The sequence below is a fragment of the Ostrinia furnacalis genome, unplaced genomic scaffold (assembly GCF_004193835.3).
Source record: "Ostrinia furnacalis isolate ACB-3 unplaced genomic scaffold, ASM419383v2 OfSCF7056, whole genome shotgun sequence".
Taxonomy (NCBI): domain Eukaryota; kingdom Metazoa; phylum Arthropoda; class Insecta; order Lepidoptera; family Crambidae; genus Ostrinia; species Ostrinia furnacalis.
The window spans coordinates 545,757-566,479 of record NW_021137295.1 but is presented as its reverse complement, the minus strand read 5'-3'; the positions used below and the strand labels follow the sequence as shown (position 1 = coordinate 566,479).

Genomic DNA, 20,723 nt, shown 5'->3' with positions numbered 1-20,723 from the left:
GGTTTGTTTCAACTACCTATTTTAAATCACGGTAATACTATCTATACAGTATTCCAACTCGGCCATATTTTTGAAATAAATGTCAACAGTCGCGCGGTACGTCACAGTATGACAACATGCGGTAGGGCTGCCCACCTACAGTACCCAGTTTAATTACATCTGCCTACTTAGAATTTCTATCTAGTTTTGTGATTGTATTTTTTTATTTAGTTAGACAAACAAAATACTTTATGAATGGAATAGGTTAAAAATGTGTGTCGTTTTGTGATTAGTAGATTTAATTTAGTAAAAACTACTTAAATAATTTCGAAACTTTAATAATCTTAATGATCTGTTACTTTAATTTCGGGCGGGCGAAGTCGTGGGCAAAAGCTGGTTTGATACAATATAATTTTCATTTCAAATCAAACTGACTGAAAATGTAAATTTGACTAGTTTTTGACCAATTTGACCGTAAATGACGGTCAGTCAAATTCAATTAGTTTTGTCATTTTTAACACTTGGCCACCGACGTCCATTCGGCAGATTCGCGACACCCCCGTTTTTTGCATACCGAGCGCATACCGAGATTTGAATTTCGAAAGAAAGTTCTCGTTTCGTCTGTTTATATGAAGTTACAATACTGTATGATATTATTACCGTGCCCACGCTGAACTGTCCCGCCAAACTCAATGACAGGGGGGCGCTACCATCGTTCAACTATATGGTTTCCAACATGGAAAAAATCGGAACCAGCGATCCGGTATTGACGGTGGCGCCCCGCTGTCAATGTCATGGATAGGACAGTTCAGTATTTTGGAACTATACCCTCTTCATCTATCTAATAAATTAAATGACGTTGACATTCGTTACGCGCGTTTTTTAAAATATGCAAAATTAAATGTATATTTTTCAATCTTTCTGAGAGATTTTCTTTATATTTTTTTCCGTAAAAACCTTGTACAGAGTATTAGAAAACTACAAAAAAAATCAACCAAATCGGTCAAGCCGTTTTCATGTTATGTCGTGACAACGGAAAACGGGTTTAATTTTTATATATATAGATATATATGCAAAATTAAATGTATATTTTTCAATCTTTCTGAGAGATTTTCTTTATATTTTTTTCCGTAAAAACCTTGTACAGAGTATTAGAAAACTACAAAAAAAATCAACCAAATCGGTCAAGCCGTTTTCATGTTATGTCGTGACAACGGAAAACGGGTTTAATTTTTATATATATAGATATAATAAAATAATTAACTACTTGTCTTGAAATATACAGGGTGGAATTTTGTAATGCCACCTGGAGCACTACTCTTAATACTGTAGATAGAAACTTTTACTCAAAGGAAACATTCCTTAATTTAGGAAAAGAAATAGAACTGCATTCAAAGATTTCTAAAAATTTGCTTCCCATACCCGGGAATCGAACCAACGAAAATTTGTTAAAAATTACACCCTGTATTTTTATTGCATCGATCGTTAGGGTTAAGTATAAGGATTAAATCTCTCTAACAAACTTGATGAATCAAATGAAAGGAAAACCATGAATTCTTAAATTATTTTAATTAGTTACAGAAAATTGTATGGTATGGTAGTGAATTTTCGAAAAAAAATCAAAAATCTTTGAATGCAGTTCTCTTTCTTTTCAAAAATAAAGGAATGTTTTCTTGGAGTAAAATTTTCTATCTACAGTATTAAGAGTACCTTCCCTGTTTTATTCCACTATTCGTGATTTGGGATTCGTGAACTTTTTGTTCACTATTCCCCGTTAACGCCAAATTGGAGCTTATAATAGGGAATAATGAACTAATTATCCTAATATAACGGGGATTAATGAACTTTTTAGATCATTATTCCCCGTTATATTAGGATTTTATTTTTAAACTGAATGCTGCGCGACCTATACCGGACGTAAAACTAAGCTATCGATACTATTGCCTTTACTATTTATTAGTGTCTAGTAAAGGCAATAGTATCGATCGATAGTGGTCTATCGATGAGCAGCAATACATACAATACCAATAGTACATGTTTTCATCGTGACCTTGCAAGTCATACTATCATTACTTCTACTATTCCTACCCCTTGATGCTACTATCGATCAATCTTAGCACGCAAACTGCCCACTGATGGAGCAGCAAGAATGGAAGAAACGTACCGACAAGCGTCCCACCATCCACTTTCAGGATAAAGACGCTGGATGTAATGTAAGATTATATCTCCAATCGCACTATATGAAAGAGGTATAAAATTCATTTAGAGGCCTTTTCAGTAGTGTACGACCTGTGGCTCGATGATAATGATTGCTAAAGACAGTATCGATATACTAAATCTCGACAGTATTGCAGCATTTCGATAGGACTATCGCCATCATGTCGACTATTTTTCGAAGGTCACTATCGATAGTTTTGCAATAACACTCAAATAAGCCAATCTTATAAATATGCGAAAGTAACTCTGTCTGTCTCTCTTTCACGCCTAAACCACTGAACCGATTTTGATGAAATTTGGCCTAGAGGTACCCGGGAAAGGACATAGGATAGTTTTTATCCCGGTTTTTGAAACAGGGACGCGCGCGATAAAGTTTTTCTGAGAAAGACAAAATTCCACGCGGGCGAAGCCGCGGGCGGAAAGCTAATGAGAGATAAATAAACTGTAGTCTCGTCTGGGAAACTTCCAAAACTATCATTTATTGATATTATTTTATGATTACATCCTATCGCTCAGTGATTTTTGTTTGACATTTAATTCTTTTACAAAGCAATCGGAACCTATTAGTAATTGTTATAACACATAAGGAAATAAAAGGTATGGTGATAGCGGTGGAAAGTTGGAAACCGTGGAAAAGAAAACAAATAACCACCTTACATACCGATTTATTGTATCTTAACTTAAAAATAACAAGCTAATTGAGTGCTCAAGTTTTCCGGATCAAAAAGTATACATTCATTGTAACTAAAGCTATCTGCTAGTTTACTTCTCATCTTCTTTTTCTTTGTTCTCCTTGGTTTTAGGCTTGACGCTGCGCTCTCTGTCGCGCGAACGGTCGCGGTCGCGCGAGCGTTCGCGCTCACGTTCCCTGTCCCGGGAACGTTCGCGGTCTCTAGAGCGCTCGCGCATCCGCGGCGACCGCGAGCGCGACTTGTGGCGGCGCGAACGAGAGCGTGATCGTTCTCTTCTGTAGGACCTGGAATACAATTTTAGTTTAGAGAAATGTATAAAAGTTAAAAAGCAGGGTTCGAGGATATATATCAAAGGAAAATATATATCAAGATATATATCGGATATATATCCGATATATATCAAGCCGGTTTTGATGATATATATCAACTTTTAAAATTTCTTACTGTATTTGTACTTTTTGACATAAGATTTTTATTTTTTTAGGTGATTTTGCCGTATTTCAAAGATATTTTATGTTTTTGCTTTATTTGTCTGATTTTAAGTTTTAAAAACATTAAAAACATGTTTATGTGCCACATATGCAATAGTATTCATGAATAATATAATAAAATAATACTATTGCTTTCATACAAAATTGATATATATCAAAGTTGATATATATCGGATATATATCATAAATATCCGATATTTTGATATTTATAATAAATATCGGATATTTTCGAACCCTGTTAAAAAGCTAGTTTAACGGACATACAGACTGTGTGGGCATATTTAGTTGCCATGTGTTTTAAGTGAGGGAGTGGAGTAGAAAAAGAATTGAGAATGTTACTAGGTATGCAAAATCACTTGAAACCTATGTTACAGTTAGGCTTTTACATTTACAAATGCATTAGTTTTTATTTCATTCAGAAATACCCAGTAGTTATGATTTTATAGGCATTCAAAGTTCGCAAAAATATTGAGTGCCGCCGACGGTCACGTGACCCCGCGTGACGTACATTCACAGTATCCGCTCACTAGAAAACGGATATAAACATACTTAAATACATTTTTTTTTTGTAAATACAAACTTATTATTACATATTAACACCCAGACCCATCACAGAAATTAAAATTGAACCAAACCCAAACTTGATGCGATTGTGTCGTTTTATTGCGNGTAAATGGCTCAACGCAGAAGTTTGAAAAATAAATTGGTACTCAACCAATTTATTGGCATGCTCCAGTTTTTTAAGAAAATTAAGATTCTTTGTAGCCAAACCTTATATTTTTTAGTAGAAATTGTAGAGTAATATCATTTATTACTCAACTGGCTACACACTTTTTTTATTTTTTCAAACATCGCTGCGCTTCAACCATTTTTTTGACAAACCGGGACCTGTGCGAAAAAAACAATCGAAATATTCGTTTTTTACTAAGGAACTTTTTAGTTCATTAATCCCCATTATAAGCTCCATTGGCGTTAGCGGGGATTAATGAATAAAAAGTTCACTAATCCCCGAGATTAGTGGAATAGGCCTTTGAAAGGTTCTGAAAGGCTTTAAAAGTGGTACCACGGTCTACTATACAATTCAGATTGAAAAATCCTGATCATCGCTCTAAACCCGGTCCGTTCACAATTTTATCTGACAAGGAAGAACAGCTTTTTGTTGACTGGATAAAATAAAAATCAGTAGCAAAAAGGATTTCCGAAGAGAAAAGAAGATTTGATAAAAGTGTTTATGGAAAGTTTAAAACCATATTTAAATATAAGTGTTTGAACTGATATGGTATGTTCCTATACAAATGAATGTTACTTTTCTTATAACAAAGGATTTTATTTTGTTTATTTCTATCATGAATCTCTTTAAAACCTCTACATAAGACCTAGCAGCTATTTTTCAGTCTTACGAGAACAGTGACAATAATAGGTAATTATCACTGCCAATAAAAGGTTTGGCTATGCCAGGAACTGGTATTTTGAGGTATTTTTTTAAAAGGTACACTATATTGAATAAATGATTTAATTTATTAATGATAAGTACTTTATAATATTCTGCAAAGATTAAAAGACCAATATAAATGTTTTTTTCTTTGATATAACATATTCTTACATGCAAATTTTACCGGTTTTGTGAAGTAGCTGCTTAAAGTGCCAATAATTGGGTGGTTTACCCTACTTTCCCTGGCTTATTCCACTATTCCCCGTTGACAATCCCCGTCAACGGGGATTAGTGCACTTTTTGTTCACTATTCCCCGTTAACGCCAAATTGGAGCTTATAATGGGGAATAATGAACTAATTATCCTAATATAACGGGGATTAGTGAACTCTGTAGTTCATTATTCCTAGTTATATTAGGATTTTATTTTTAAACTGAATGCTGCGCGACCTATACCGGACGTAAAACTAAGCTATCGATACTATTGCCTTTACTATTAGTGTCTAGTAAAGGCAATAGTATCGATAGTGGTCTATCGATGAGCAGCAATACATACAATACCAATAGTACATGTTTTCATCGTGACCTTGCAAGTCATACTATCATTACTTCTACTATTCCTACCCCCTCGATGCTACTATCGATCAATCTTAGCACGCAAACTGCCCACTGATGGAGCAGCAAGAATGGAAGCAAAGTACCGACAAGCGTCCCACCATCCACTTTCAGGATAAAGACGCTGGATGTAATGTAAGATTATATCTCCAATCGCACAATATGAAAGAGGTTTAAATTCATTTAGAGGCCTTTTCAGTAGTGTACGACCTGTGGCTCGATGATGATTGATGATTTAATTGTTATAACACATAAGGAAATAAAAGGTATGGTGATAGCGGTGGAAACCGTGGAAAAGAAAACAAATAACCACCTTACATATCGATTTATTGTATCTTAACTTAAAAATAACAAGCTAATTGAGTGCTCAAGTTTTCCGGATCAAAAAGTATACATTCACTGTAACTAAAGCTATCTGCTAGTTTACTTATCATCTTCTTTCTCTTTGTTCTCCTTGGTTTTAGGTTTGACGCTGCGCTCTCTGTCGCGCGAGCGGTCGCGGTCGCGCGAGCGTTCGCGCTCGCGTTCCCTGTCCCGGGAACGTTCGCGGTCTCTAGAGCGCTCGCGCATCCGCGGCGACCGCGAGCGCGACTTGTGGCGGCGCGAACGAGAGCGAGATCGTTCTCTTCTGTAGGACCTGGAATACAATTTTAGTTTAGACAGATTTATAAAAGTTATGAAGCTAGGACGTAACGTGTGTGAACATTCACATATTTTGTTGTCATGTGTTTTAAGTGAGGGTGGAGTGGGAAAAGAATTGACTAGTGATTGATCTTCTATCATGTGAGTTGAGTTGCAAATTATTAGCGAGAGCTCTTTTTAAAAATGTGCTATAAAACTTACTTGTGCTTTCTATAAAAATACGAATATCGATTAAAACCAATATGCATTTCACTATAATATTAACGTCCTCATTATTCTCAATCAGCATACTCACTTTTCTCTAATTCTGTCGGGTTTGATAGACCTCGAGCGGTCGCGTTCCCTATCCCTTTCGCGATCTCTGTCTTCCTGCAAAAAACAAACGAAAACGCCAATTAAAAAATCTGCCACATAATAATAAAGAGCACTAATGAAATGAGGGTTTTCGCGATTGAAAAAACCACCAGATGGCAATACGTAGACGCGAGGTTCAAATGCTGCATGATTGGTTATTTTTGACATGACATTGACAGATATGTCAAAATCCACCAATCATGCAGCATTTGGACTTCCCGTCTACGTATTGCCATCTGGCGGATTTTTCAATCGCGAAAACCCTCATTGTGTGTAAAACTGACGTCATCTCTCCTGTGACTGCGCTCGCGTTCGTCCCTCTCCCTCATTCTGTCGCGGTCTCGGTCGCGCTCTCTGTCGCGGTCCCTGTCGCGGTCGCGGTCGCGGTCGTGCGGCGGCAGGTGGCGGTAGGGCGGCGCGAAGGGCGGCGCGCCCAGCATGTGCGGCGGCGGCGCCATGTGGCCGGGCGGCGGCGCCATGCCCATGGGCGGCGGGCCCATGCTGGGCGGGCCCATGGCCGGGCCGGGCGTCAGCTCCTTTATCTCGCTCGGCGCCCAGCCCGACGGCTCCGGGTGACCTGGAAGGTGTTCGTTAGTTTTAGCAGAGTAAATACGAATGAGTAAGTTCGTTCGTTTCAGCCAAATGACGTCCACTGCTGGACAAAGGCCTCCCCCAAGGTTTTCCACAATGAACGGTCCTGCGCTGCCCGCATCCAGGCTCTTCCCGCGACCTTTACCAGATCGTCAGTCCACCTAGTAGGAGTAAATGAGTAGGTTATCTTCATAGAAACACACCGAGCGCGGTTTGTATGACGCGCCAATATGCGTATGCGGCGCGCACGCGCACACCGACAAAATTCGGCGCAACCACGACTGGCTCCCCGCTAATCCACGCTAAATTTTGTCAGTGTGTGCGTGCGCGCCGCATACGTATTGGCGCGCTCACATACAAACCGCGCCCGGTGCGTTTCTATGAAGATAACCTACGCATTTGTATTTACTCTGGTTTTAGTCCTTAGCACTACTGCTAAGTCTCTACAGACTGCGCCTTTATTTTCATAAAACCAATATGAAACCAACCACTTCCCGCGCAGGCGTAGACACTTTGTTTTTAGTGGTTTACACATACCTACTTGTCTCCTAATAAAGAGTATTCGGTGTCGACGTTCTGAAACTAACAACACATCACAAGCAAATTTTCTTATTACAATTATTATTGTACTACGCTGCGTATAGCCAATAGCCGTTACTAGACACAACTTAGTGTGCCGTTTCGGCAACAAAAAGTGTCTACGTTTGCGTAGGTCAATGCTAACAGTTTTGGGAATGAAAAGAAAATGTTATTTACACACGAACCAAAAGTCAACCCTGGTCATAGACTCATAGTAGTGTTTCGACTTAGGGTAGATTCGACCAAACAAGAGTGAATATTAATCTCAGAATAAATCGTCAGTTTTGACATATTTCCCATACTGAAATTGTTAATGTGCCAGTTATACTAAGAATTATTCTTGGATAAAAGTTTGGTCGAATCGAGCCTTAAGAGCATAGATTTCATATGATAATGTTAGTTTCTATAAAAAAAAAGAATTTTGTTAGTTTGTGATAAATATTCCATTATAAAAATTTTTTTTTTTTTAAAAGGAAAAGGGAAACAATATCACGCAGAAAAATAGTGATTGGTATGTCCCAAGTTACGGAATAACCCAAAAAAATCAGTACGTGAATATTAAATAAAACTATTACATAGAGGAATAAAAATTAAACAATACATTTAGCATTATAGAATTACCACCAAAATCAAGAATCAATCGCTAAAACACGAAATATAGACGTAAACAAAACTAAACTTACGTCGTCCTGATTGGACACTGCGGGAACCTATTTTATGAAAATGTAAAAACAAATCATTATAATTCATCTCGAAATATCACGGATGTAATTAAACGCTCATAAATCAATGTAACTCTTCAACCTTTTCAGGTTGTTTTTTTAGTCCTGTTAGCCCCTCCCTCGTACTAAGCTAAAAATGCTTGTGTTAGGAGTTGAGCGGCGGCGGAACACGAACCCGCGTTCCTCGGATCACGAGCCGGCCAGTCCGACCACTTCACCGTTAAGAGTAGGCGCACACCGNTTTACTTTAATATAGGTACTGCGTATAGCCAATAGCCGTTACCAAACACAACTTATTGTTTTCGGCAACAAAAAGTGTCTACGTTTGCGCAGGTCAATGCTAACAGTTTTGGGAATGAAAAGAAAAATGTTATTTACACACGAACAAAAAGTCAAACCTGGTCATAGAAGTATTTCAAACAAGAGCATAGATTTCATAGGATAATGTTAGTAGTTTCTATAAAAAAGAATTTTGTTAGTGTGTGATAAATATTCCCTCATAAAAATTTTACGTATATTTTAAAAGGAAAAGGAAAACAATATCACGCAGAATAATAGTGGTTGGTGTGTCCCAAGTTACGAAATAACCCAAAAAATCAGTACGTGAATATTAAATAAAACTATTACATAGAGGAATAAAAATTAAACAATACATTTAGCATTATAGAATTACCACCAAAATCAAGAATCAATCGCTAAAACACGAAATATAGACTTAAACAAAACTAAACTTACGTCGTCCTGATTGGACACTGCGGGAACCTATTTTATGAAAATGTAAAAACAAATCATTATAATTCATCTCGAAATATCACGGATGTAATTAAACGCTCATAAATCAATGTAACTCTTCAACCTTTTCAGGTTGTTTTTTTAGTCCTGTTAGCCCCTCCCTCGTACTAAGCTAAAAATGCTTGTGTTAGGAGTTGAGCGGCGGCGGAACACAAACCCGCGTTCCTCGGATCACGAGCCGGCCAGTCCGACCACTTCACCGTTAAGAGTAGGCGCACACCGTTGATTTTTCGTAGGCCGATAGTTTAGTCGGGCAGTTGATCAGTATGGGCAATGGGAGTGCGCACACTACACCGATTCGATTTGGCCGATTCTTCATACAATTTAAAATCGGGCACAACTATCGGCCAACTAAAAATCAACGGTGTGCGCCTACTCTTAGGCTATCGTGGTTTCATAAAGTTTTTCTAGTTTTGCTCCAGAGTTCTCTCAATATATTTTTAAAAATATTAAATGTTGTTTTTTTAAACATCAGCAGTGAATTCCTCGCTATGTGATACGAGCAAACTTTAAAAATAGGTCTATTCCACTTTGATCACCTGGCTTTGATGACCCAGGTGATCAAAGTCCACTTCCAGCGACAAATTAGTGTCCTTTGATCACCCACGGATATGTGCCCTGGGTGATCAAAGTGGACTCCAGTTAAATTATTATTTTAGTGTCTTTTGATCACCTACATACAAATCACATCTCCTCTTATACTAAATGTACGGACAAACATTGTTTAGGTAAGTAACGCTTTAAAATATTTCATGCTGCATAAAAAATTTTGTCTATACCTACCTATTAAGAAAATGTTTGTACTTACAACAATTGGTCATGACGTCTATTCAGAGGAGGTGTGAATTGTATGTAGGTGATCAAAGGACACTAAAATAATAATTTAACTGGAGTCCACTTTGATCACCCAGGGCACATATCCGTGGGTGATCAAAGGACACTAAATTGTCGCTGGAAGTGGACTTTGATCACCTGGGTCATCAAAGCCAGGTGATCAAAGTGGAATAGACCTTAAATAGCTTACCCCATGAGGGCTCGTCGTAGGCGGCGGGCGGCGGGTAGTAGTGGTCTGGCGGCGGCGCGGGGAAGTACTCGGGCGCGTCGCGGTGCCCGCGCCCGTACTCGCGCCGCTCCGCCGTCATCACCTGCGCACACAAGGTTACACGGCACAAGGTAACTAACAACTATATTATACAGGGTGTTGATTTCAATCCTCGCCATATTTATTTAGGTGATAGCTTTCCGCCCGCGGCTTCGCCCGCGTGGAATTTTCTCTGTCACAGAAAAACTTTATCGCGCGCGTCCCTGTTTCAAAAACCGGGATAAAAACTATCCTATGTTCTTTCCCGGGACTCAAACTATCTCTATGCCAAATTTCATCAAAATCGGTTGCGAGGTTTAAGCGGGAAAGCGTAACAGACAGACAGAGTTACTTTCGCATTTATAATATTAGTTGGGATCTATCCTGACTTAAATAAACGCATTATCCACCAAAAAAGTTTTGCAAACGAAAGTGGAATTTTTAGCAAATATTTTCCGTGCGAAATCAACTGTACTGTGGCTCGCAATACTGCAATAGTTTACACTACGGCACCATCGAGCTACGCGGATCGCTCGCTTATCATGTCGGATAACCTACTGAAGGAAGCCACGTAAAGTAGGTACTGTAAATAGGTATTTTCAACCGACTTCAAAAAAGGAGGAGGTTCTCAATTCGACCCGTATGTTTTTTTTTTTTTTCTATGTTTGTTACGCGATAGCTCCGCCAATTNAATAAGTAAAATTTTATAAAAAAAAAAAAAACCGACTCCAAAAAACCTACACTAAAACGTAGAAAAATAATTACTAATTACTTACTTATTTATTAGGACGAATTATTAATATTTATGTAGGTATATCATGATTGATACTTTTGGAGTCGGTGCAGGCAAACTTTACATGTTTCATAATCTTGGCACCGACTCCAGAAGTATCAATCATGATATACCTACATAAATATTAATAATTCGTCCTAATAAATAAGTAAGTAATTAGTAATTATTTTTCTACGTTTTAGTGTAGGTTTTTTGGAGTCGGTTTTTTTTTTATAAAATTTTATTCTTTGACTAACTAAAGTTAGTTAGATTTAATTTTTTTTTGTAGTAAATTTTTTTACTGATTCGTGATCAGAATAAGCTACTTAATCAACTCCCTAAATATGGCGAGTATTGAAATCAACACCCTGTAGACCGAAATACCGGAGACTAGAAAATAAAATTCATGAAAAACTCATTTATTTCTGTAAATAGGCTTAAAAAAAGCACTTTTACAATTTGACAATTTTAGGGGAGTTTATTAGGGGAGACAATGGCCGAACGACGTCGGTGTCACAGTTGATTTGAGATTCAAGGAATGCTAGTTCAATCCCCAGTTCCCAATTGGCCGCTAGACTATTGTGGTGACCCGCTCACGTTTCATGGAGTAAAGTCAAAACATACAAATAACGTCACGTCGGAACGAAGCGATTTGAATTACAATTGTCACGTTTAGGCCAGTAGAATTAAACACAAAAATTGATTAAATCGGAAATAATTCAAACAAAAGATTTACTTGCTTTAACGGCTTCATTGGTTGCCCATTAAGACTCTCCTAGGTTTTCGACTTCGACGGAGTTGTGCTTAAGTGGTGGGGGCCCCGGAAAGGGGCGCTTTTTCGGTTTTCCGGTTATACCGCGTAAAGGACTTACCATATCGAAAAGTGGTCTTCTTGACGGTTGAAGGGCATTTAATCCTGCATCAAATAAGACCAAATTCATATGTTTTGAACAAACCGTTCTCGTGCAAATGTTCGGCAAAGTAGAAAATATGTGTATAATTAATTACCCTCTCCACGTCCAATGGCTCGTTACCCACAGGCTTCCAAGTCTTGAAAAGGAGCGCCTCAACCAGTGTAACCCTATCAAGGCTTACGAGCTGGATGCGCCTATCCTTGTTCATCCCAGCCGTTCCTTAACTGCGGTTGCTGCACCTCTTCCTGGCACTCACCTGTACGACTCTGTGTTACCTACTGTGGCTGCTCCTCTTCTTTGTATCCTCCTGCACGACTACGTTGCCTAGCCGTATGCCTGGTCTAAGGTTCGACGCCAAAAACCAACAACAACAAGTTCATATTAAAACGCTGAAGAGTTTTTTGTTTGTTTGTTTGAACGCGCTAATCTCAAGAATTACTAGTTTGATTGAAATTATTATTTTTGTGTTGAATAGCTCATAAATTGAAGAAGGCTATAGGATATATACAATCACTCTACGACTAATAGAGGCGAAGCAGTAAAGAAAAATGTTGCAAGCACGGAAAATAGTATTTAAACTATTTTCACGCGTACGAAGTTGATTTTGTGGCGTCGAACCTTGGACCAGGCATATGGCTAAGCAATGCAATCGTACAGGAGGGTACAAGGAAGAGGGGCAGCCACAGTAGGTAACACAGAGTCGTTCAGGAGAGTGCCAGGAAGAGGAGCAGCAACCGCAGTTAAGGAACGGCTGGAACGAACAAGGATAAGCGAATTCAACTCGTGAGCCTAGACAGAGATACGCTGGTTAAGGCGACCCTTTACAAGGTTTGGGAGCATACGGGTGACGAGCTATTGGACGTGGAGAGGGTCATTAATTATACACATATTTTCTACTTTGCCGAACATTTGCACGAGAACGGTTTGTCCAAAAAATGTGAATTTGGTCTTATTTAATGCAGAATTAAATGCCCTTCAACCGTCAGGAAGACCACTTTTTGATAGGGTAAGTCCTTTACGCGATATAATCCGAAAACCGAAAAAGCGCCCCTTTCGGGGGCCCCCACCACTTAAGCACAACTCCGTCGAAGTCGAAAACCTAGGAGAGTCTTAAAGGGCAACCAATGAAGCCATTAAAGCAATAAACTCTTTTGTAGGAATTATTTCCGATTTAAAAGCTAATTCTACTGGACTAGTTAGTAAATTTGTCGAGGACTTGCCGCCCTTGTAGGCTAGTCTTTAGGCTTTTGAGATTCATAAGCTGCATGAGAGTGAACCAATACCAGCTCTTACCTGTATAGTATTTTCGCGAACTTGGTAGTTATTTGGCATCACTGGCGGACCATCGTCGGATCTAATGGGACCTGAAAACAGAAAAAAATATTAACTTTCAATAAAGTGAAGACAATCATTGTAAAATTGTAAATCACATTCAAATGTTAACATTGTTCCTCAAACTACGACAAAGGTATTCCAACTGTTCGGTATATGCGGGGTACCGGTTTACCGGCGCGGACAGAAACCCAACGCGCGGCAGCCATCGTCAACACGGCGTGCAACGCGTAACCCACAACTACACATAACTCGTAGAGACGATGGCCGTTGAGTGGCGACCACGGGCCGAAAGACGTAGCGTGGGCAGGCTTCGTACTAGGTTGACCGACGATCTGGTGAAGGTCGCGGGAACAAGCTGGATGCGGGTCGTTATGGAAAGCCTTGGGGGAGGCCTTTGTCCAGCAGTGGACATCATTTGGCTGAAACGATTACAAAGATAATATAGAAAAGCAGTAAATAAATCAAATGAATACCCGGCGGTCGCCGCATGTCCGGCGGCGGCGCGCGCGGCGGCACGACGTGCAGCCCCACGCCGGCCTCGCCCACGCGCATGCGCCGCTGCCGCTCGCAGTACGCGCTCCACGTCACCTCGTTGAACCCGTAGTTGAAGTAGTCTGTGGGGGGACGCTTATAATAATAAAAATACCAGCCCCGAGCTGAGATATGAAAATTTAGAAAAAAATAATAATCCTTGCACTTAGCGGGTGCTGTCTTTGGCTGTATCTCCTCAATAGTGCAGGCAGAGAGAGATAGTATCTTCTAGGTGTACACATCCCAACACATAAATGTTTTACTTCTAGAAGAGTGAAAGTTTGTTTTGATAAACAAATATCTCTAATCAGGTACATAGAAATTGAATAATGATAATATTTTTTTCTAAAATCTTATTTGATATCATCCATTACTTAATAAACAATCAATAAACAATATTTAATCCACCATTTATACATAAACACAAGAGTATGCACTTACCAGATATGTCAGCACCAGGCTTATTCCATGGTTTATCTTCAATGGTGTCGATGTTGAATTCAAGTGCGGGCACTCCATTGATACTGCCGGGCCCATCGAGATCCTCCAGCGTCACCTTGCTGCCAGTGGCAGTACCTTGGCGGGGCTTCTCTGCGCCTGCTGCTACCAGGCCTACTCCTCTCTGCAAATGAAAACCGATCAAGATTTTTATTCATTTACATAACTTTATGTGAAAACATACAAAGCAATCTTACTTCCGGGAAAACACTGGGCAAAGCCGCGAGTGGAAAGCTAGTCTATTGATAAAAGATTCAATAAATTTGCCTAACCCTAAGACCATGTTCCAACCTTTTAGCTTTGCTTGTATTAATATTTCTGTCTTATTGGTTGTTCTAAATAAATAAACTTACCATTCAAACTAAATAATACAATCTGTATGAATGAAAATGGTAAAAACATACTGAAACCTAATTATACTGAATTTAGAGCAATGAATATACAACTAATATTGAATTAAATACTGCAACCAATCAAATCAACTGGACTCACTTTGACTGGACTTTTAGTGCACTGTTTCAAACTATGGAAAAGTCTTGAGCTACTTTTGTTTTTATGTGATCTCTTTATTTAACAACCTGTCAGTAGCAACTTATTAAATTTAAAATATTTCTCTATAGGAAGAAGAATCTTAACAATTTAAAATTGTTTATATTCTTTTTTGTTGAGCAGTTGTTCTAGTTCTACATAGGTATTGTGATTTCCACTCTTTCATCTCCAAGTTCTGCATCTATTAGGTAGTGCAGTATTTTTGGGTGGTCATATTTTTTACTATGGGCTTAGGATGTTTACCCAGATGTAAGTAGCATCATAACAAACTCACTTTGATGTTCAAACTGGCATACGCTTGCGGCCCCGACTTGATTTCTCCGATAGTGACTTTGACATCGTCACTGTCGTCGGAATCCGAGTCTCCGTTGTCCTGGCTGTCGGCATCCCCGTTGGCTTGCTCCTGATCCCCCGTCAGACCAACGTCAGCAAAATGCTCATCGTTGAAATGCGAATCATCGTTGTTGGCATCGTTCTCCTCCTGTTCTTTGTCTTCTCCAACGTCCTGCAATAGCACAAAAACGCGTTTGATATGCCTATTTACTATTCTGCACAGTAACAACAAGCCAAAACTTTTAGGTTATGTAAAGTATCTATAAGTAATAACTTACAGCATTCGATTGAACCTGGGTTTTCTCACTATTTTCTGCATCGTTGTTTGCAGCTTGCTCTGCATTTGAGTCTCCGTACAACCAACTATCATCGTTTTCATCGCCTGGAGCAGTTTCAACAGCAGTGTCTGCCATTTTCAATTATGAACTGTCAAACAAAAACCATAGACAAAAAAATGAACACAAAACAACCACAGATTAACAACTCCATCGCAGATTATAATAATTAAGTTAATAATGCAACGGTTAATAATACGACCACAGCGGATCTGCTGTGGTCATGGCGTTCAGCTGTGGTCATGGCATTCAGCTGTGGTCATGGCGTCCAATCGTGGTCATAGTGTAGGTATGCAATACTCATTATCTCCCTACGGAAGAAGGAAGGTTTAATAATTTCAGGAAAGGTGTACCTACAGACAAGCTGCTGGAAATAGTAATATGGAGGAGTCAACAAATAAAATTAACATAGTTACATACATAACACTTTCAATTTAATATTTTATTATTATGAACACAGCAAATCATACAACCATTACTGATACACAAAATAATTTAGAATAAATATGTCATTATAGACAACAATAGAAAATCTATTTGTTATGCACCAGAGAGTTCAGAGATCCACATTATTAATCCAGTCCATTTCGCCTTCGGGGAAACACTTTTTCTTCCACTTGCTCTACCTTTTGGGCGACATTAGCAAGTTGTTCTGAAGCATTCGATGCAGCAGTACCGCAGGTCTCAGCCAACTCTTGAATCCCATGGGAAACCTGCAAAACATTCCCATATTATAATGAAAGATAAGAAGACCAAGGGGTTTATAGTGCATACAGCACATCAAGCTTAACACTGTGGCATCTTGTAATAGGTTCCACTCTGCAAAAAAAGTGTAGTCTGCTGTGCCGTTTTCTGTACATTAAAGCACTTATGGCATTTCTAAAAATCTTAAACTTAATAAAAATTAAGCCAAATATCTTACCACATCAGCTTCAGACTTCACTTCGGCAGCTGCTGCATGCATTTGATCCACGGCAGCCTGCATTTGTGGCACCTGCTGTATGGCTTCAGATTCCATAACAGGAGCAGCCTGAAAAATAAATAAAAAAAACATCATAAAGGTGAAACTCAGTCCATAATGTGTAAAAAACTGTGCTTGACAATATTCTTTATTGGTACTTGGAATGGATTTCTCAGACAAGTCTCAATGAAGACAAAAAGAAGTCTAGTAAATATATTTTTTTTATGCATGACAAGGCAGGTATTTGACCACAATCGCACCTAATGTTAAGTGGGATGCAGTCTAGGATGGTACATATCTGCCCTGTAAGTGCCTATTCACTCTCGCCTTGAAGAGGCCCGGGTTATAGTTTTCGGGAAAGACAGCAGCAGGCAACGAATTCCAGTCTCTAGCTGTTCGCATTATAAAAGAGAATATAGGTACCTAAGGATAAAACAAGAAATGAAATAAACATTATACCTGTTTGCAACGATGCATGCAGTGGCAGTGGTGCTTGATGACCGGCTCGGCAGCCACTACTTCTCTCATGTGCATTTCATTCTGCTGTATCTGAAATACAATTCACAAATCTTATTCTCACAAATTGCATTGTTCATTTTGTAAGTAGACAATTCCTCTTTCTGCAAGATTTAGTTATAGGTAACAAAGAAATTTATGTAATCGTTGAAGTTTTGTATAAGTTTATATAATTTTAAAATAAAAATGCCAATGTTTATGGCGTCCAATGTGACGCTCATTTAAAAAAGTGGCCTCCGCAGAATAACAGCGTCCTGTTCTGGGTCTACCTCAGAGCAGGACACAATGCTGAGCGGATGCCATTTTGGTCCACAAATGTGCAAGTATTGTAAACTGTACACTGTAATAATTTAATATGTTGGGCCAAATAAAATATTTTCTTTCTTTCTTTATTTCTAATGCGTCACCAAGAGAGTTGAAACTAGGTACTTAATGAACTTTCCATGTTAAATATCTTCTGAGCCTTTTGAGATTTTTTGTCGGACTAATTTTATTCTTGAATAGCTGCTATGACAGCTAAATGAGACGAGATCAACGAGAACAACGTTTAAAGAAAACTATAGTTGATATTTACTTACATTCTCAAGTAAGTTAGGATCAGTGTAGTTGTTTAGTTCCGAAGCCCGCTGCATTGCCTCGGGTAGCTTTTCGTGAGCCGCAGTCACATTGTTGATTGCTTGAGACGCATTCAATAGATTCGACGAAACAGTATCCCCTTGTTGGCCATCCACTTGCACGCTCGAAGCTAAACCCAATTTAGCTTCTAATTGTTCAATTCTACTTTGTAAAACTGAAATGGGGTCCATCTTACAAGCGATAATGAACTGCTGAATTCAAAAATAAAAATGAAACAGATAGTCTGCCGAAAATAATAAAACTATCAGAGCAAAATAGTAAAATAAATTCAAATGAATATCGCAAAAATCGAACACTGAAAATATTTCAATTTTTTTGACAAGTGTGTTTTGTAGCGATGGGCGTTATTCGTTATCACTGGTTATTAAACGAGTGATTAGCCTGACCAGTGATCACTCGTTATCCAAAAACGCCTAAACTAGTTTTTTTCTTAACGTCATACAACGTTAGAATCTCTTCGTTATTCAACACGATTGCTTCCACAACGCTCTAAAGGTAAACCGAATTCACTCTTAAGCAAACAACATAAGGTAGATGTTTGGTTGACACAAAAAATAACGTGTTTCCAGCGGGAAACTGTCCTCAAAACTGTCATAACGACGCTTCGTTATGACAGTTTTGAGGACAACGTCGTACATTGACGATTCTTAAACATATTTTTTGTAACCTAAAGGAGTAAAGCGAGTAATGTATGGTGTCCAAATAATAAGGATCGCAACGAATCGAGTGCGTGTGCGAGTGAGAAAGCCATAGGACGTTAACATAAGTGTGGATGAAATAGGTATAATCTTCGTCGTACGTTAGATATTCAATGGAATTTGAGTCTTATTTTGAAGGTCATAAGTTCCTAAAGGCCTTGCAGCTAACCAAACACCTAACGTTATTATTAACACTCTTGCTTGAGCGTTGTGGAAATAACTTCGTTTAAAAAAAACTAGTTTTGAAAACGTTATTCGTGATTCGAAAACCGTCGCGTTTCGTTATTTCAAAAACCCATAACGACACATCTTTAGTGTTTTGACATTGACAGTCATCAGCTAGTGACGTGACCACAGATATGGACGTGACGTCATTTAGAAAATGATGTCATTCATTCAAATGAAGGCTAAAATTGCTAAAATACCAAAGTGCTAAGCCAGAGATTGAGTAAAGTTTGTAAAAAAGTTAAATTGATAAACAGCTGATTTGCGTCAAACATAACGTCAAATCAAAACAGCGGTGTTTTTTCTCGTATCGTGATTCATAGCGTTTTACTTTCCACGTTGAAATTTAATTAATAATAAGTAATCATTTTGATCGAACAACAATAAATACAATGGATGAAGAACAAGGTGGACTTACTGAAGAAGATTTTTATCTTCCCCCTGTGAAATATGAATGTATGTAATGTATCTGTATAAAATTATCGCAGTTTTAGGTTGTTACACGGATTTGTCTGTAAAATTTAATGAATTCCCTTCTTGTTTCCAGATTTGGATCACACTGCTGATGTACAGTACGTATCTCTCTGTTGTTAATTCCTTAGAATAATTTTATATAAAAAAAAGTAAGTGCTTTTGTGATGTTTCCAGCTAAATTGCATCATAATAATTTTCAGGTTACATGCTTGGGGTGACAGTTTAAAAGAAGCCTTCGAACAATGCGGAATGGCAATGTTTGGCTACATGACTGAACTCAACTATGTGCAGATAAAGGAGGTGCACTCAATCGAGGCCACAGCTGATGACATGATGGGCCTTTTATACCACTTCCTGGATGAATTACTATTCCTGTTTTCTGTCGAACCTTTCTTGATATGTAAAAAGCTAGTAATAACAGAATTCAACACAGAAGAGTTCAGAATAGTTTGTAAATGCTATGGAGAAGAATTCCAGATTGGTAGACATCCTCAAGGCACCGAAGTCAAGGCAATTACATATTCAGCGATGCAAATCATTGATGAGCCCAAAGATAACAAGTTTGAAGTGTTTGTTATAATTGATATTTGAATTATGTACTAAGTACACACATTGTTTTCTATGCATTCAATTAATAATCAATTATTGTTAAGAAATAAATTATTTTTATATTCTGCTTACTAACTGCAGTTTCAATAATAATTATCAGTCTCAAAAAAGTCTAAATCCTTTCTTATATTTTAATAACATAGAATACAAGTACTAGTGCACCTAAACCTAACATGCACATTTTAATTTTGATATATTGCATAGTTTGCATCCATTGTATAATAAATAACCAATTATTCTTTTTTAAGCATTAAAAGATAGTGAATCGGTATATTTCTTTCTTTACACAATATCCCAGAATAAAATTACAGTCAGTTTTGGTCTGGACAAAAATATCAATTTTCTAACAACTTGTATGAAGATGTGACCTCTCATTTGATGACTGGCCATGACCATAATAATGTCAAACTCCCCGCCAAAAGTAGTTTGATTTGGGAAACTAGTAGACCAAGCCACCAAGGCCCTTAGCTTAGCCTATTATGTAAGACAGCCTAATCAACTTTATAACATTGACATTCGCTGCGAATAAACTAAGATGCTGCATTGAATTTCTTTTTTTACCATTAATTTGTATGTTTGTCCCATAGTTTGTTCGTAGACTAAAGCTTTCGGTAGTGGCATCGGTAGCTGGTAACGCATTTTTAAATGGCTTAGACATAGTTGGAAGATGGTTTATGTTTCACATCAATTTGAGTAAATAAACATCAATTATAAAAATCAATACATAAAGTGCGCGCTGGATCTTTCATTCACGCATAGACAAGACAATTTTGTCTATGCGTGAATGAAGGAACAAAAGGAGTTCCGTTGTCTATGATTTTTGGAACATCCTGTTCGCGCTTTCATTCACATCCGGTTCCTGATGCTAGCACGAAAATCGATATTTACAAGCAATTAAAATAAAAAAAAATCTAATTTCGTGAGTGATTCTACAAGGATTTTATAACATAATGACAAACATTTTATTTTAATTCAAACAAGTTTAAATACTTTTAGATATTAGCTACCCCTACCTACTAGCTACCCCTCGGAGATATTGCGAGTAACTATTAATTATTAGATTAGATAAGACTTGTAGAAATCAAGACTCGGTAACCTTCTTGCTTTACTTATTTATAAACGAAAGGTAAGGCTATTATGTCCTGCATGCG

At 38.1% G+C, this 20,723-nt stretch overlaps 3 protein-coding genes across 4 annotated transcripts; 1 reads left to right on the top strand and 2 right to left on the bottom strand.

Moving 5' to 3' along the window:
* Positions 1-2,845: 2,845 nt before the first annotated feature.
* On the bottom strand, positions 2,846-15,552 carry Fip1 (Factor interacting with poly(A) polymerase 1). Of its 2 annotated transcripts, none has more exons than XM_028318999.1 (9): positions 15,397-15,552; positions 15,060-15,290; positions 14,180-14,360; positions 13,681-13,821; positions 13,166-13,236; positions 10,130-10,250; positions 6,706-6,998; positions 6,363-6,436; positions 2,846-3,172 (listed from the first exon to the last, which is right to left on the bottom strand). In XM_028318999.1, exons 1-9 carry the CDS (start codon positions 15,529-15,531, stop codon positions 2,959-2,961), a joined length of 1,461 nt encoding a protein of 486 aa, XP_028174800.1. In that variant the 5' UTR covers positions 15,532-15,552; the 3' UTR covers positions 2,846-2,958. The 2 variants fall into 2 exon arrangements, with proteins under 2 accessions (XP_028174800.1, XP_028174799.1); XM_028318998.1 differs by lacking the exon at positions 2,846-3,172 and adding an exon at positions 5,735-6,062.
* Positions 15,553-15,865: 313 nt separating this feature from the next.
* LOC114363296 (uncharacterized) lies at positions 15,866-18,060 on the bottom strand. The gene is made up of 4 exons (XM_028318978.1): positions 17,509-18,060; positions 16,874-16,963; positions 16,376-16,483; positions 15,866-16,166 (listed from the first exon to the last, which is right to left on the bottom strand). The coding sequence occupies exons 1-4, from the start codon at positions 17,734-17,736 to the stop codon at positions 16,026-16,028; spliced, it is 567 nt and encodes a 188-aa protein (XP_028174779.1). The 5' UTR covers positions 17,737-18,060; the 3' UTR covers positions 15,866-16,025.
* A 648-nt stretch (positions 18,061-18,708) lies between these two features.
* On the top strand, positions 18,709-19,643 carry Archease (protein archease). Its single transcript, XM_028318976.1, has 3 exons — positions 18,709-18,945; positions 19,037-19,061; positions 19,164-19,643. The coding sequence occupies exons 1-3, from the start codon at positions 18,882-18,884 to the stop codon at positions 19,552-19,554; spliced, it is 480 nt and encodes a 159-aa protein (XP_028174777.1). The 5' UTR covers positions 18,709-18,881; the 3' UTR covers positions 19,555-19,643.
* The last annotated feature ends 1,080 nt before the right edge of the window (positions 19,644-20,723 follow it).